Source organism: Triticum dicoccoides, chromosome 3B, assembly GCF_002162155.2.
Source record: "Triticum dicoccoides isolate Atlit2015 ecotype Zavitan chromosome 3B, WEW_v2.0, whole genome shotgun sequence".
Classification (NCBI taxonomy): Eukaryota; Viridiplantae; Streptophyta; class Magnoliopsida; order Poales; family Poaceae; genus Triticum; species Triticum dicoccoides.
Genome location: NC_041385.1, coordinates 602,417,094 through 602,434,987, shown reverse-complemented (window position 1 = coordinate 602,434,987; position 17,894 = coordinate 602,417,094). Strand labels below are relative to the sequence as shown.

General features: G+C 42.5%; 1 protein-coding gene and 1 pseudogene across 1 annotated transcript; both read left to right on the top strand.

Moving 5' to 3' along the window:
* Window positions 1-7,653: 7,653 nt before the first annotated feature.
* Window positions 7,654-9,497, top strand: LOC119277371. Its single transcript, XM_037558655.1, has 3 exons — window positions 7,654-7,936; window positions 8,081-8,148; window positions 9,071-9,497. The coding sequence occupies exons 1-3, from the start codon at window positions 7,843-7,845 to the stop codon at window positions 9,212-9,214; spliced, it is 306 nt and encodes a 101-aa protein (XP_037414552.1). The 5' UTR covers window positions 7,654-7,842; the 3' UTR covers window positions 9,215-9,497.
* Window positions 8,155-9,064, top strand: LOC119277372 (annotated as a pseudogene).
* Window positions 9,498-17,894: the final 8,397 nt, after the last annotated feature.

The window sequence follows — 17,894 nt, the reverse complement described above, 5'->3', positions numbered from 1 at the left end:
GGGCAGGCGCCCATACAGGCTGGCGCCCGTCGCCCGCTACCACCCGAACCACGCCTGGGTCCGCCCCATCGGGCGCCCGTAACCGCCCGCACACTCACGGGGCTCCGTCCCAGCAACCGCGCCCGTTAGCCTGCCCGCTAAGGCCCCAGGGCCAATGACAGGCGGGCCCCGCCCAGAATGTATTTAAAAAAAGGAATTAAAATAATGATAAAATAAATAAATAAATAATATCAATTAATTGAAGAATTAATAACTTAATTAATTCTGTTAACTAACTATTAAACCAAATTAACCAGCTAATTAATCTGTCTAAACAGTTAGTTAGTAAGTTAGGCAATGACATGCGGGACCCCCATGTCAGGTTGACCAGGTCAACTGCTGACGTCATGCTGACATCAGCAATCACTATTCTGGATAATGTTAGGGGTAAATAATTAAATAAATTCTAAAAATGATTAAATCTTTCAAAATTAATATAAAATAAACCGTAGCTCGGATGGAAAAACTTTGTACATGAAAGTTGCTCAGAACGATGAGACGATTCCGGATACGCAGCCTGTTCATCCGCCACACATCCCTAGCATAGCAAACTCGCAACTTTTCCCCTCTGATTCATCTGTCCGAAAATGCGAGACACCGGGGATACTTTCCCGGATGTTTCCCCCTTTCGCCGGTATCACCTACTACCGCGTTAGGGAACACCTAGCACCGCGCTTTGTCATGTCATGCATCGTCATGCATTTGTTTGCATTATATTTATTGTTTCTTCCCCCCTCTTTTCCGCTGTAGACTACGAGACCGATGTCGCTGCTGCCCAGTCCGACTACGGAGTTGACGACCCCTCCTACTTGCCAGAGCAAACAGGCAAGCCCCCCCCCTTGATCACCAGATATTGCCTATTCTCCTCTATACTGCTTGCATTAGAGTAGTGTAGCATGTTACTTCTTTCCGTTAATCCTATTCTAATGCATAGCCTGACATTGTTGCTACATCTGTTGATACCTTATCCGCAATCCTAAATACTTAGTATAGGATGCTAGTTTATCATCATTGGCCCTACATTCTTGTCAGTCTGCCTTGCTATACTATTGGGCCGTGATCATACGGGAGGTGATCACGGATATATACTATACATACATACATACTATAAAGATGGTGACTAAAGTCGGGTCAGCTCGTTGAGTACCCGCAAGTGATTCTGATGAGGGGGCTGAAAGGACAGGTGGCTCCATCCCGGTAGAGGTGGGCCTGGGTTCCCGACGGCCCCCGACTGTTACTTTGTGGTGGAGCGACAGGGCAGGTTGAGACCGCCTAGGAGAGAGGTGGACCTGGCCCTGTTCGGCGTTCGCGGATTCTTAACACATTTAACGAGATCTTGGTATTTGATCTGAGTCTGGCTACTGGCCTATACACACTAACCAACTATGCGGGAACAGTTATGGGCACTCGACGTCGTGGTATCAGCTGAAGCCTTCGTGACGTCAGCAACTGAGCGGCGCGCGCCGGATTGGAACATAAGCCTGCTCTTGTATTAAGGGGGCTAGTTCTGCTTCCGGCCGCGTACGCAACATGCATGTGTGCTAAGGGCGATGGGCCCAGACCCCTGTGCGCTTAGGTTTAGACCGGCGTGCTGACCTCTCTGTTATGCCTAGGTGGGGCTGCGACGTGTTGATCTTCCGAGGTCGGGCATGACCTAGTAAAGTGTGTCCGGCCAAATGGGATCGAGCGTGTTGGGTTATGTGGTGCACCCCTGCAGGGACGTTAATCTATTCGAATAGCCGTGATCTTCGGTAACAGGACAACTTGGAGTTGTACCTGGACCTTATGACAACTAGAACCGGATACTTAATAATACACACCCTTCCAAGTGCCAGATACAACCCGGTGATCACTCTCTAACAGGGCGACGAGGGGAGGATCGCCGGGTAGGATTATGCTATGCGATGCTACTTGGAGGACTTCATTCTACTCTCTTCTACATGCTGCAAGACGGAGGCTGCCAGAAGCGTAGTCTTCGATAGGACTAGCTATCCCCCTCTTATTCTTGCATTTTGCAGTTCAGTCCACCGATATTGCCTCTTTACACATATACCCATGCATATGTAGTGTAGATCCTTGCTTGCGAGTACTTTGGATGAGTACTCACGGTTGCTTCTCTCGCTCTTTTCCCCCTTTCCATTCTACCTGGTTGTCGCAACCAGATGCTGGAGCCTAGTAGCCAGACGTCACCGTCGATGACGACTCCTACTACACTGGAGGTGCCTACTACTACGTGCAGGCCGCTGACGACGACCAGGAGTAGTTTAGGAGGATCCCAAGTAGGAGGCTTGCGCCTCTTTCTATCTGTATCCCAGTTTGTGCTAGCCTTCTTAATGCAAACTTGTTTAACTTATGTCTGTACTCAGATATAGTTGCTTCCGGTGACTCGTCTATGATCGAGCACTTGTATTCGAGCCCTCGCAGCCCCTGGCTTGTATTATGATGCTCGTATGACTTATTTATGTTTTAGAGTTGTGTTGTGATATCTTCCCGTGAGTCTCTGATCTTGATCGTACACATTTGCGTGCATGATTAGTGTACGATTGAATCGGGGGCGTCACACTGGTCCTTCACCTCCGTGATGATAGTAAGTTTTCCCAAGTGTTTTGCTTAACAAATGAATACTTAGCTTAAGAAGACCTATTTAGCTCCAAAATGACCTATACTTAGCATTTTTTCCTCCAAAATGACTTGATATGCTTAGTTAGCTAAAAAGGGCAAAACTACCTAGGATAGCTCAATAATGATCTATACTTAGCTTAGCTAGTTCATTTATGACATAATTAGCTTCCTTAGGTAAAAAAATGGCATAATAACTTTGGTTTAGCTCCAAAATGACCTATACTTACCTTATTTTCCTCGAAAATGACATAATAACCTTACTTAGCTCCAACATGACATACTTTACCTAGGATAGCTATAAAATGACCTATACTTAGCATTTTTTCCTCCTAAATGACTTAATATGCTTAGTTAGCTAAAAAGTGGCATAACTACCTAGGATAGCCCAATAATGATCTATACTTAGCTTACCTAGTTCATTTATGACATAATTAGCATACTTAGGTAAACAAAATTGGCATAATAACCTTGGTTTAGCTCCAAACTGTCATATTATTAGTTTATTTTCCTCCAAAATGACAAAATAACCTTACCTAGCTCCAAAATGACCGATTTTAACTAGGATAGCTCTAAAATGACCTACACTTACCATTTTGTCCTCCAAAACGAATAAATATGCTTAGTTAGCTCAAAAATGGCATAACTACCTAGGTTAGCTTAAAAATGACCTATACTTAGCTTCTTCAATTCATTTATGACATACTTAGCATACTTAGGTAAAAAAATGTCATGATAATATTGGTTACCTCCAAAATGACATAGACTTAGCTTATTTTCCTCGAAAATGACATAATAACCTTACTAAGCTCCAAAATGACCTATTTACCTAGCTAGCTCTAAAATGACCCACACTTAGCATTTTTTACCTAGCTTAGCTACAAAATGGCATTTTAGCTACCTTAGTTAGAAGAAGAAGATAAAGAAGAGGAGAGGAGTAAAAGAAAGAGAAGAAAAATTCTTCTTCTTCTTCTTCTTCTTCTTCTTCTTCTTCTTCTAGCTAGTCTTCTTCTTCTTCTTCTTCTTCTAACTTTCTTCTTTCCCAATTTGCAGATTTGCTTTAGATGAGGAAGCTTGCATTGATGGAGTCTACTCTTCTCCTTGTGCTTCATTTTTATTTTTTGTAGGATGAACAATGTGAAACTGGCTACCTATATATGTATGTATGGATGAAACCATTGTATGCTTGTAGTTGGATATGTTAGCTAGCTATATATGTTGCATATGGACTTTTGCTTTGGTATATGTGTTGGATGATCATATCCATATGGCAGGGATATGATTTGGTATGTATATGTGTTGGTATGCTTGTTGAAAGTATTTTAAAATGTGTGTATATATCTGTGAAATTGATTAAATTTAAGAAAAAACAGGTGCTATACAGGCTTTTTGCCGTCTGCCAACAGACGACAAAGAGCTTTGCCAGCAGACGGCAAAGCTGCCATGTGGCATCTACCTGTGCAACCTAGGGGGCACTAGGCTAGCCTATATGGTTGCTTTGCCGTCCACTGGCAGACGGCAAAGATGCAAAGGTCTTTGTCGTCTACCTGCAGAAGGCAAAGCACGTCGTTAACCCCTTAATGGACCTAAGCTGCCACGTGCGCTGTCCAGGCCCCTTGCCGTCTACTGGCAGACGGCAAAGACCTTTGCATATTTGCCGTCTGCCGGCAGATGACAAAGTGCCCTTTGCCGTAGTTTGTTCAACCGGACATGTTGCTGTCTGCTGGCGGGCGGCAAAGGTCGACAAAGTTCCTGATTCCTGTAGTGATTAAAAGGGTCGGGCCGTGTCGGTTCTTAAGGCCTGGCCTTGGGGATCCGCCTTGTTCCGTGACCCGGCCCTTTTATCATGTGCCTTGCCAGGCCCATGTCGGGCCAAAATTATGTGCATGTAGGCCAGCCTGCAAGAGACGACCCATATGGCCAATTTTAGAATACCCCCTCTACGAACGCCTGAGCGATATCTCTCTTGGTCAGAGTCATCCTTCTGTCTCGCCTCAAGCTTTGTCTCTGCAATGTAGCTACTGGGTCGGCCCATTTCCTCCGTTTTTTTCCATTCGTTGTGCTTTGTTGAGGTTCGTCGAGTTTCATTCGTTGGGTTTAGTTCTTGGTTTTCTTCTATTTTTTTCTATGTGGATTTTTTCTCTGGTTTTGGCTTCGTTTTTGTATATATTGTTTGCATTTTCTTTGGGGGTTTTATTTTTCATCATTTTTCTTGTTTTCTTTTCTTTTTTTGGTTTTCTTATGTGTTTTCCTTGGTGTTAATTTATTTGCACAATTTTCTCGTTTCCCTTTTCTCTTCGGTTTTCTTTTGTTTCTTTCTTTGATTTTTTACTTACTATTTTCTTTATTTTTCTTTGTTTTTTTGTTCTTTCTTAGTTTCATTAGATTTCATCATTTGTCTTTGGTTTTGCTTTTCTTTGTTTTCTCATGGGTTTCACAATTTTCTTTTGGTTTAAAAATTTTCTTCGTTTCTCAGGGGATTCTTTTGTTTCTTTCTTTCGTTTATTTGGTTTTCACTGTTTGTCATTGTTTTTTGTTCAACACAAGTCTAAATTTTTCATACACATTTGTAAACTTTAGGTATAAACTAGGAACATTTTTTGCGCATGTTTAACATTTTTTTAATACATAACTAACATTTTACAAAATTTAATGTTTGATTATTAGTATTTTCATATACATTGTACATTTTCGGTATAAGGAACACTTTTAATACATGTTTAGCATTTTCTAATTATATGATTAACATTTTTATACACTATTAACTTTTTTCTAAAAACAATTCGTATTCAAAAAATTTAAAACATGCTCTACATTTTTCGTATACATCACGAACATGTTTTTCTACATGTTGAACATTTTTTGAGAAATAGAGGACTAACATTCTTATCAAATATTTGAGTTTGATGACTACTTTTTTGTACACATTGTACTTTTTTGGTATACATCAGGAACACTTTTTTATGCATGTTTAACATTTTTTTAAATACATGATTAACATTTTCTTGTACACGGTCAATATTTTTAGAAATTTATGGTTCAATTATTTTGATACATGTTCTACATTTGTTTATACATCGGGGAAAAAATAAACAGATGATTAACATTTTTAAACATATATTTATGTCTACTTTTTTCCATACACATTATAATTTTTTGTATACATTACGAAAAACGACATATAAGTTTAAAAAAATTCAATAAATAATTAAAATTTTAGAAAACTTATATGTTTATGTATAATTTTGTTCATACTCATTGGTTTTTTGTTTGGGAAATGATTAGCATCCACCGGCGTGTTGCTCCCAGACATCAACCGTCTCTATCGTCTACCACATGTCCATGTGGCCCCACCCGTTGTCCATGTTTCCTTCCCCCAGAAACATCACGATCTATCGCTCTCGTCTCACCCAGGAACAGTTGTAGTGCCTCGGTTCGCATGGGATCGGTTGCGAAAAGACAATAAATTTCTGCAACAAGACCTCCGCAGCGGAATAATTCTGAACAAGACCTTTGTTGCGAAAAAATTCTGCAAATTTCCTGACTTCTGTCACGAAATGTTTTACGACAAGACCTCTGTTGCAAGGAAAAGAAACTATAACAAGGCCTTTGTTGCAAAAAAAATTTTACAACTTGACCTATGTTGTAAATTTTTCTGCAACATGACATGTGTTGCAAAAAATTTCTAGAACACGACATATGTTGCAATGCTACACGATGATGCTTGACCACTCAAACATAGCAACGCCCGGTTGGTAATCATCAACACAATAAATGAAAAAACAATGGGAAACGTTTACCATCGTCCCACAGATTGCAACGGCCGCCTCCACGTGTGTAAGTGAAGGCTCGCATGCCGTCCTTAGCCGGACGCGCTTTCTGCAACAAGAACTATGTCTTTGAAATATATGTGGTGTTGCAATGGTCTACAACATGATCTATGTTTTGCAGCAAAACCTTTGTTGCAGAAATTTTCTGCTACAAGACCTCAGTTGCAAAAAAATGCAGTTCTTTTCAACAAAACTGTCTTTGCAAAAAAAAAAAAAATCTGCATCAATAACTATATTGCAGAAGTAGTTATGCAACAAGACATCTGTTACAATAGTGAAAGCGCACTCAAACCGCTCCATGCACCAAATCCAACAGGTCGTGACCGGGCCGATCTTTTAAAAAGATCGGCCGGTGGACACATGGCACGCCCCTATTTTTATACATTGGAAACATTTTTTCTATACATATTTAAAATTACCAAATATATATATGTAATTTGAATAACATTTTCAAAAATGTTAAAAAAATTCAAAAATATAAGTAAAGGTTATGTTTGTGATATATATAATTAGAATATTTGAAAGTATAAACAACAATAAAAAAATAAATAACGAAAAAACCCAGAAAAAGAACGATTCAGTGGACTCCCGCGCGCCTGTGCCGGGCCAGTATGGCGCTCGCTTCAGGTGAGCTACGATCGAGCTCGCGTCGAGCGAGGTATAGGTTCGCCCATGCCGTACACTCAAAAATACCTCTACTAGCTACTGATATTTCCCCTGGATCCAAGCATGTGTGGTGCCGACTGCCGACGCCCGATCTACCGAGCATCCACCGCAGCTGAGTTCTCTGACCCCGGACGCATTCTGCTGCGTCGTTGACCACCATAGCCCAATCATACGGGAGCACGCATGATGTTCAGCCTCCGCACGCGCATCGCCCCCACTCTGCCGGACACATTGCGCACTCGTCGACGCACCGGGCCTGCGCACGCGACACCTCGCACTCCGCCGCAGGTCTCAGTGTCACCCAGCTCGGACGGATGACAGCACTACGCGGACGCGGACGGATCCAGCCGGAAAAATCCAGAGAAGCGAGAAGGCCCAGCACAGCATCACAAGCACTGTAGTGCGCACGCAGAGACAAAAGCTCACCATGGCGCGTGAAGTTGACTTTTGAGCGAGAGGGAGGGACGATGGAGCGGCCCTCCCCGCCGTATAAAATCCCCCTCGCACCCACCACCCGAGGCACCATTGTCGCGCGCAGCAGCTCGATTGTAGCCAAGTGCGGTGTATACTTGTGTGGAAGCCGGCCAGCGAGAGAGCCCAGACGCTTGACGGAAGAGAGGCGGAGCTTGGAGGTGGACCATAGCACGCACGGTGCTCCCTCTTCGTTCTCGTTGTGGGGAAGAGGGCGATGGAGTGCAGGAAGATGAAGCCCGTCCTTGCTCTCGTGCTGCTGCTGTCGTGCCATCTTCTTCTTCCGCTGGTCTCCTCCGTGCCCGTGTCGAGTAAGTGTTTGACCCCCAACCCCATGCATTCATGCACGCATGCATGGACCTTAATATCAGTTCATCTTCTTTCTTGGCATGTGTCTGTGCATGCATGTTACTACTTTCGTGCATGCATTTATGTATCCTTGTTCTTGGATGCAGGAAGCGTGTCCTTGGAAAATCATCAAGCCTCAGCTTCAAGTCTGACTCCGGAGGCGGTGCCTGTTCAGGTCAATCTCTCCCTCTACCTGATGCCTTTCCCGTTCTTGTAGATGTATATCTCTGTTCCTTAAGCGGATTAAATTAGTTGTGCCTTGATGATAGATGCCGAATGTTACTTGTACAGAGTCATACGTACGTACCTGGCTCTGGCTGCTTCCTGCTTGCCAGTGGCCGGAGCCGTCACCATGGATGGCTTGCCTGTTCCCTTGTCTGTTCAGTCGTTCAGAGGCTCGAAGCTATCGCATAAGGCATAACATATTTCTGTTAACCATTTGACTAGGGAGGGAGGTAGCGCACTCACACTGAGAGTTTAAGTCAAGTGCTCTCTGTAGCTGGTGTCCACCATAGAGCACTCATCAGTCAGCCACTCACTGACGCGGCACCCACAGTTTGACAAAATCACAAAATCGCATGTGACCTTTGGACGCCCGGAAGAGCATTCACGAAGCTGTGTCGGCCGGTTGCCAGTGCACTGATCCCATGTCGAGTCACATGCACGCACGGCTAGATAAGCCGGGCCGGCCGGCCGCAGTGCAGCCCACATGCGTGGCCACTCCGGTACTCCCCACAAACCATTTGCTGTACTATATACTTGTATACTCCCTCCGTTTCTAAATACTTGTCTTTCTAGTCATTTCAACAAATGACTACATACGAAATAAAATGAGTGAATCTACACTCTAAAATATGTCTACATACATCCGTATGTAGTAGTCATTTGAAATGTCTATAAAGACAAATATTTAGGAACGGAGGGAGTAGTTGTATTGCACCCACCCACACTATCGAAAGGTCCACCTCGCTCGTGCAACAAGAACATTCCCGGTGCGGCGTGGTGTTCGCCTGCAAGTTGCAAACTGAGTACATGCATCTATATGTATATTCAGCTTGAAGTGTGTGACACTGACGCGGCTTTTGTTGTTCATACAGGGCGTGGTGACCGTGGCCGCGGCCGCTGAGGAGGGAAGCGTCGTCGGCGAAGTGGTGGCGCGGATGGACATCGAGGTCAACGACTACCCTGGATCCAGCGCCAACGGCCGCCATGAGCCGCCCAGGGGCCCCGGGAGGGGGTGAAGTCGACCTGCGGAGCCTCCGTGTATAGGGAGATTAGTAATGGGTCTAGCTAGTCTAGTCTAGATAGCACTGTTGGTGGTGAGTCCAACGGGTTAAACATGTCTCTGCTAACTCTCGAGAGAAAGGACGGAGCCATTTTAACTACTCCTATATTATATGCGTGTGCCTCTATGGTCTATGCCCATGTTTTTCTTTTCTTTTTCTGATTGAGTATGGCCACGTGTGTCTGTCAATTTGCACTCAGTGACACGAAATGAACAGGACCGAGCAGGCAGAATTCTACCTTTGCTTCTTTGGCTACCTATTTCAGTTCGGGAGAATCCTATGCTCCTCAATAGTGACACATTACCTATTTGTAAGTTGACTGAATTTGCATTTGGATAAGTTGATTTTATGGGAGGTGAAAGGAGCTGAAGGAAGAAGAAAGAAGATACTCCATTTCTCATGCAGCCGACGTCGACTTCCGCAGTTAATTCCGTTGCGTGCTTGAAGCACCTTCTCAACTGTGATAGTGATCAACAGTTCAACAAGGGCTGCAAACTGTGCAACCACGGGTGTAGAGTTCAACATGGCACAAGTCGGCCGATAGCTAATGAAGTTAAGAATGAACAGTAGTGCGGTGTCAACATATATCAACAGATCTGTAAGGGGTGTACGGTTTGATATGGGAACAGAGGGGTCGGACGATTAGAAGCTAAATAAATCTGGATCGCTGCGGGCGTTCCTTTGGAGATAAGCAGAGTGATAAGCATGGACGAGAAATCCTATATACCGCTAACTGTGGCAAATTGCCCCTGCGAGCAGCGAGGAAACCGGGGATGGGTCAGTCCAAGTAGCTAAAATCTGTTTTTTCTTTCCACGGGGTTTCCATTTTTTCTTTTTCTTTTTTATTCTTAACTGGATTCCTTTTCCTTTTATTTTTTAGTTTATATGAAAATGGATTTTTCTCGTTTTTATTTTATTTTTATTTTTGTTTCTCCTGTTTTTTCTTTTTAAAATAAATCACAGTTTCCAAAAAAGTTCAAATTTAACAAAAAATAAGGATTCAAATTTTGCTACTGTCTTTTTAAAATGTTCACTATTTGAAAAACGTGTTTTTAATAAAATTTGGAAGAAAAAAATCACGTTGTCAAAATTTATTCGGTGTTTCAAAAAAGTTCGCATTTTCAAAAATTGTGAACAGATCCAGAAAACTGTTCAATTTTTAAAAATTATTTTTGGAGTCTCAAAAAATGTTCACATTTTCAAATTCTGTTCAAAATTTCAAAACAATCTCATTTAAAAAATTATTCATAGGTTAAGAAACGTACGAGATTTCCAAAAAATGATCAAGTTTTTTTTAAATGTTCACAAATTTGGGCATTTTCGAATTTCAAAAAATATTTCAGTTAACAAAATATTCAAATTTTCAAAAAAAAATATGCATAGCTATGTTGCTGCTGATAGTCTTATATCTCCGTGATGCCTAATAGACACCAAAGCTCGACAACTCCAGTGGATAGCCACTACATTTCACCAGACTATGCACAGGCGTCTCTTTGCTGTGTACGCCATGGGTCGGCCCACCAGGACGCCCACTGTGCAGCCATCATCCTATTTGACGCAAAAAAACGTCAATCTATTTCACGCAAAGGGCGTCAAATAGGAGGTCCCTAGATCTAGCCTGATTTGCTAGGTTGGCGGATGGGAGTTGGGCTGGGCTTTTATTCTTATTTACGGGATATATGGGCTGGGTCAAAATCTTACATTGGGGCCCGTCCCACCCTACATCCGGCTGCGCCGTTGACTTGCGAATTTGGCATTCTCAGTACTTCGGTGGTCGATTCCATATGCACAAAAGGTAAACCCGGGCATGCACCTCATGTCCTGCCCGTAAAAACCAAGTGGGGCCACACACTTCTAGTTTGAGGCTTTCGGGATGAGATTTTGGTTTGAAGTCAGGCTTTTAGGCTTATTGGGTGAATTCTTACCGAAAATAAACGTTTGGGCCAAGCTTTCGGGTTTCGTGCTTACTAACAACGAGTTCGTGCATGTAGCGTTGAGTGAATGATGAGTCGACAGGGATGCGCCCACGACGACAACTCCTCCTAGATGGATCCTACCTGAGGCTAGAGTGGCCAAGATGAATGTCGATGGAACTATTGCCAAGTCCACAAACAAGGGAGCTATAGGGTGGTCTATTATGTCATGCAGGGCTGCTACATTGGTGCATTAACAGTTGTGTTTGAAGGGGTGACAGGCCCAAACCCTTACTCATGCTTGCATAAGATCTTTTGTTGAGAGAGGTGAGAATTACTTTCTGACTATCCGAGAGTGATTCAAAATCTTCACGCCATGGGGCAACTAGGAGACAATTGCATGATTCTGAACATCCTTACTCGCTCGACATTTTTAGGCCTGTGAATTTGGCCATGAGCGGCACACTTGTATTGAGGAGGCTCATAGACTCCCCCATATGGTGACTACCTTAGATCCTAGATGTCGTGTTTGGCTATCCAATCCTCCCCACATTTTCCTCCAAAATTAATGATCCAATTACGTTCTCTATCACATTCCCAAAGTTGAGAAGCATTCCTCTCTCTTGAAATTTCTAGCCATGACCCTCTTGCCCAAATCCTACATTGGTTGCTCTCCCCTAAATCTCTCAATAAGCTCACTGCTCACCCAAGTTGATCACCATGAATCTCATCTCCCTCGATTTGACAGCTGATTCTGGTGTCCGTTCATAGGATTGAGCAGCAGGAAACGGCGGACATCCCCTCGCGTACGTTTTATGAACTTCCATAGCTGCAAGTGGAGAGTGGTGAAGATGGTGATTTCATTGACAAACAACAACTTCCTTCACAACCTCAATCAATGTCTGAATCACAACCCAATTAGTGCTAACTCTTTTACTTTTTTGTGTCATGTTGAAATATTTGAGATTTTGTTTCTTCTTAGTTTTGTTTTTCGTTATAGGACAACCCAAATGGCTGCAATTTTCTGATGTGGTGGAATCATTACAAGGTGTATCTAGAATCCCACAAGTATGGATTTACTCCTACGAGCACAATTCGCGTGTTGCTACGAAACTATAAATATGAGGATTAGGTCATTGGCTTAGGAAATCATCGAAATACGTTGGCATCATGCAACCTTTGTGCGTTGTACACTATTAAAAAGAATAAAAATACAACAAAATATCACGCCTCATGCGTTAGAGAATCTCAAGAAATCATAGTATGTCATTTGACAAGCACAACATTTCTAATGCTTCAACGTATAAAAATAGACATTGGTTAGTTAACTGCACAAGGTCGTGGACCCGATAGGTGGACAAGATCTGTCATTTTGGAATTATAATCTGTTCACTCTCTTATTCTATGACATAAACCTAAAATAACTTGGTTGGGAAGAAAAAAAACAAGAGCATTATTTTGAGCTGGAGTCACATTTCTGAATTTGTTCATTGTGCCTTCTCTAAGTGTTGGTGTAAGTGCATCTAGTGCAACCCCTAGTTGGTTTTGGAGTATTGACGACAAACGTGGTTGAGGGACTAATGTGTTTGTGAGATTCGCAGGAAAACACAGGTAGAAGTCCCTGATTGATTCGGTTTACCTATCAGAGATGACCCCTAGAAATGTATGAAGACATTAAAAACAATGGTGGTTCGCGAAGACACTCACGTCGAAGATAATGACGTGTGAAGACATTCGTTTGAATACAACGGGTGCGAAGACATAGTTTCTTTCGTAGTTTCATTTTCTTCTTCTTGAGTCATAGGAACCATCGAACTGTTAAGTGGGGTCCAAGTAAACAAAGTCAGAGAAACTAGTGTGATGCTCAACCCAAATCCTATATCTTTGAGTGAAGACAATGAGAGAAAATATTATCCATAGTTGGACGAGTCACCTTGGCTTGTAGCCCAAGTCAAGTTGTCGCATGTGTTTGAAATCTGACCGTTGGACGCGTGTCAGTACCTTAGTGACCCATGGTCATTTCGGACATATCATGTCGGGTTGCCTTCTGGCTATAAATAGCCCACCCCTACACCATAATTGGTGGTTGCTCAGAGTTAGTGTATGGCTTTTGTCATTTGAGAGCAACCCACCTTTGAAGCCTTTGAGAGGGAATCCTTGCGAGGACAAAACCCAAAACACCCAAATCCCAAAGACTATTTGGCATCACTGAAGTATTTCTATCCGCATGATCTGAAGACCTATTACACTTGAAGATTGTGTATCTTCCAGTTGGTTAGGCATCACGTTCTGAGGATCCAAGAGTCATTGTGGATCGCCGGTGAACAAAGTCTGTGAAGGTTTGTAAGTCTACCTTGAAGACTTGCCAGAGTGATTGGGTGAGGACTAAGTGTCCTTAGCTCAAGGGGAATAAGGTGAAGACATGGTCTTCTGAGTTCAATCTCAGTCTCCCTAACCAGACGTACATCTGTCACAACAACTAGAACTAGTCTACCAAATCCTTGTCTTCGTCAAACTACTGGTCCTATCCCTTCACCCTTTACTTTCAGTTTAGCTTCATGAAGTCATTGCTTGCTTGTCCTGTTTGACTTCACCGTGTGAATATATTCTCTCTGATTCATATTGGGCTTCACACTGTCTTCATGTTCTATTCTATTCTACCTAGCAGCTATTTGTCATCGTGCTTACCTTGCAATGTTCATTTGACTATGACCTGTCTAGCACAGTTTATTTTCCGTTGCATACTGTGTAGGTGTCACTAGTGTAGGATGCTGCTAACGCGACACTATGATCAGAGACCCTTTGACGAAACTGTGTGTGATGCATTAATCGCAAACGGTGGGGTAAAAAACCGTCAAAAAGGTGCAAAACGTTTGCGATGACGGATGCATCAAACACGGTTCAGATTTTAGTTTCGTGTGTGATGCAGGGCATACGGTTCAGGGAAACTAACTGTTTGCGATGAGGAGCAACAAAAGAAACAAGCAGCCAAGTGAATGTGTGTACGATATACAGCATACGATTCACTAGGATGAGCTGTTTGTGATTAGACAACAAAAAAATGGTCAGCCAGATCAAGATGTGTGCGATATACGACATGCGGTTCACTCGGATGAACTGTTTGTGTTGAGATAAGAGAACATAAACGGTTCAATATAACAAGATGTGTGTGATACGCGGCAAACAGGTCTGTAATCAGAAATGTGTTCGAAGACCGATAATAACACAGACGATTGCTGCTAATAAGACGTGTGTGTTGTGCGATGGGATTGCATAGAGAACAACAACATATATATATATATATATCTCTACCTAATAATAAGGCGCCGTGGGTTTCCATCGTCCGTCACCCCTATTTGCAAAAAAGTCCCTATAGTTTGTTGAAATCAACCCGCAGTCCATCTATAAGTCATGACGAACCATTTTTTAACTTTTTTAGAAAACCCCTTGAGATTTCAGGTAATCAACCCGCCGTCCATATTTAAGTCATACAAATCGTTTTTTTGTATTTTAACAGAAAACCCCCTAACCTTTCAGTTAATCAATCCGTAGTTTATCTAAAACAAAATTATCCATATCTTTTAAACCGTAACTCCGATTTTAACATATTATATATGAAATTTGATTAGAAAAATGTGTAGAATCTAAATATGATGTTACTTTTAGCTGTTAAATATTTCTAAACTATTAATTTGGGTGCAAACTTAATCTATAGTGCATGGTCCATTTTTCTTTCGCACGGGCGGCGATCCAAATTGCAAATAAACACACATTAAAACCAGATTGAGTGGAAAAAAACATTGATAACCATGCATACACAACTCTGAAAAATCTCGCGGAAAAAAACAACACTTTTCTCATCTTATTCTGAGCGATTGTGTGCATGCGAGCGCCCGCGTGTGTGTGTGAGAGAGAGACGCCTTAGGACTGACCACATTCAAATGCATATTCGTTGTGTGAGCAGTGAGACCACCGTCGGAAACACAAATGTGATGCCATTTTAAATAAAGAACGTCTACCTATCAGGGTCTCGAGTCGTGGTCATTGGGCTAAGAGCGTGTATTTTTTCTGTCCCGTTGCAACGCACGGGCTCTTTTGCTAGTAATAATAAAGCAAATTGGGTTTCTTTCGTCCGTCATGGCATTTTTCAGAAAAGTTCCTCTATTTCAGAGAATTCAACCCGCGGTCCTGTTTTAAGTTAAAACGAAGCGTTATTTTCGTATTTTACACAAAAGTCCCTATCTTTTCTTGAAATCAACCCGCCGTCCGGATTTAAGTCACACCCGAACCATTATTTTACATTTTTCAAAACCCCCCTGATGTTTTAGGTAATTCATCCGCGGATCATATTTAAGTCAAACAAATGCTTTTTAAAATCATTCATATCTTTTAAACCGTAACTCCGATTTGAACATGTTATATATGAAATTTAATTAGAAAAATATGTAGAATATGAATATGAGATTATTTTTACCTGTGAAGTATTTTTAAATATTATTTTGGAATATATTTGAGTCAAACCAAATGATTTTGTAAATTATCTGCATGTTTTAAACTATAACTTCGATTTTTAACATATTATATATGAAATTTTATTAGAAAAATGTGTGGAATCTAAATATGATGTTAATTTTACCTGTTAAATATTTTTAAAATATTGTTATGGAAGCAAACTTATAATTTATAGTGCAAGATCCGTTTTTTTCATACCGGTGGCGATCCGGATTGCAAATAAATACCCCACTATAACCATATACAAAAAAAATCGATAACTACACGTGCATACCTTTGAAAAATGTCGCAAGGGACAACAACAGATTTCTCATCGCGAGAGTGAGAGAAAGCGAGAAAGAGAGAGAGATAGGGGGGAGAGATAGGGGGAGAGAGAGAGGGAGAGGAAGGAGAGAGGGAGAGATAGACGCCTTAGGTTTAACCATATTCAACACACGTTTTTTGTTGTTTTGTGTGAACACCGAGGCCATCGCCGGAGAGGGTGAGAAGGAGGATAAGCGGCAACACAAATATGATGCCTCGTAAAAATAAAGGAGATGGACCTATTGTGGTCTTGAGTGATGGTTGTTGAGTTAATAGTGTGTGTTATGTTTTCTCTCCCGTTGCAACGCACGGGCTCTTTTGCTAGTATATATATATATATAGACATGGTTGCATAACCAAATTACACATCCACTTACGTAGGTGGATACTACAACCATGGCATTTGCACACAACAAAGTAAATTATTACATGCATAATTACATAGGTGGCTACTACACACATGATGTTTCCACACACCAAAGTAAAGTATATATTACATGCATGATTAACTAGTATAAACGATCATCTGGTCATAATCTACTGCTTGTGACGCTTGCTCTACTTGTGGCTTGATCTGGACTCGTCGATTTGGATAACGAGGCACTTCCTCATGTCAACGATCCGCCTGTGCATCTCGTAGCATGTGTACACGCTCTTGGCCGTGAACCTGAGGTGAGGTTCATCTAGTTGCCACATCCAGGCCCCGTGCCAGGATACGGGACTTGTTCTCTGGGCATCCTTCTTCATCTTTTCGTAGTAGGGGTGAATGATGGCCGAGGCGAGTTCAACTAGGGAGTCCTTTTTCGTGCTGCCCCAGACCCTCTAGTGCTCACGGATTTCGACAAGGTTCTTGTAGGCCAAGCTCGTAACACTGAGTGCTTTTACATCATCGGTGGTTTCCACCATAGCAAACTTGTAGTCCGTGTGTTGACAAACCTGACGAAACAGACGCAAGGCTCTGTGGACATGCAGTAGTGGTAGATGAGGACATGATGGCGCACGCACAACTGGGCGATGACAACCTTCTTTGCCAGGAAAGACCGGCGGTGTACTAGAGGTCGATGCCAACCACCTTTTACTTGTCTCCAGCAAGCAACTGCTCAACGGTGTTGATGTAGTCGTCCATCATGGCAGGGTCGATGGTGTACACCACCGAAAGATCTGTCTCCCTCGCGTGGGTCTCCACTTTATGCTCGTCGAACTCCATTGGAGCACCGCTAGACATCCCCTCTCTATGTGTCGTCGTGGGTATGCTTGTTGTGTTGTGGGGTGTGATCAAAAGGTTGAAGAGACTAAGGTTATAATGGCCGCGGGAATTAAAGGGGAAGCCGGACGGCCTGGAATATCGATCGGCATGCCCTGATGGCAGTTGTGATTCGCATCGCGTAACAACATCATGTCGCGTGTAACTGCATCGCATGGCAACACGCGCGGCGCAACCACATGCATATGGGCCCCCCGACGTGATCGTGCGCAGGCCCAACCACTGGCAGAGCGCGCGCGAAGGGACGCGAGCAGAGCGCTGCTACGTCATGAGCTTGCGTTTGTTTTCCTTGAAGAGGAAAGGGTGATGCAGCAATAGTAGCGTAAGTATTTCCCTTAGTTTTTGAGAACCAAGGTATCAATCCAGTAGGAGGCTCCTCAAAAGTCCCACACACCTACACAAACAAACAAAGAACTCGCAACCAACGCAATAAAGGGGTTGTCAATCCCTTCACGGCCACTTGCGAAAGTGAGATCTGATAGAGATGGTATGATAAGATAAATATATTTTTGGTATTCTGCAATGTAGATTGGAAAAGTAAAGATGCAAATAAAAGTAGATTGAACGCTTATATGATAAAAGATAGACCCGGGGGCCATAGGTTTCACTAGTGGCTTCTCTCAAGATAGCATAAGTATTATGG

Bases quoted from the DNA above. Each gene is read 5' to 3' on its own strand.
- LOC119277371 (XM_037558655.1), top strand. From the start codon at position 7,843: ATGGAGTGCAGGAAGATGAAGCCCGTCCTTGCTCTCGTGCTGCTGCTG. The intron at 7,937-8,080 runs GTAAGTGTTTGA...TCTTGGATGCAG, and splicing joins CTCCTCCGTGCCCGTGTCGA to GAAGCGTGTCCTTGGAAAAT. The intron at 8,149-9,070 runs GTCAATCTCTCC...TTGTTCATACAG, and splicing joins CGGAGGCGGTGCCTGTTCAG to GGCGTGGTGACCGTGGCCGC.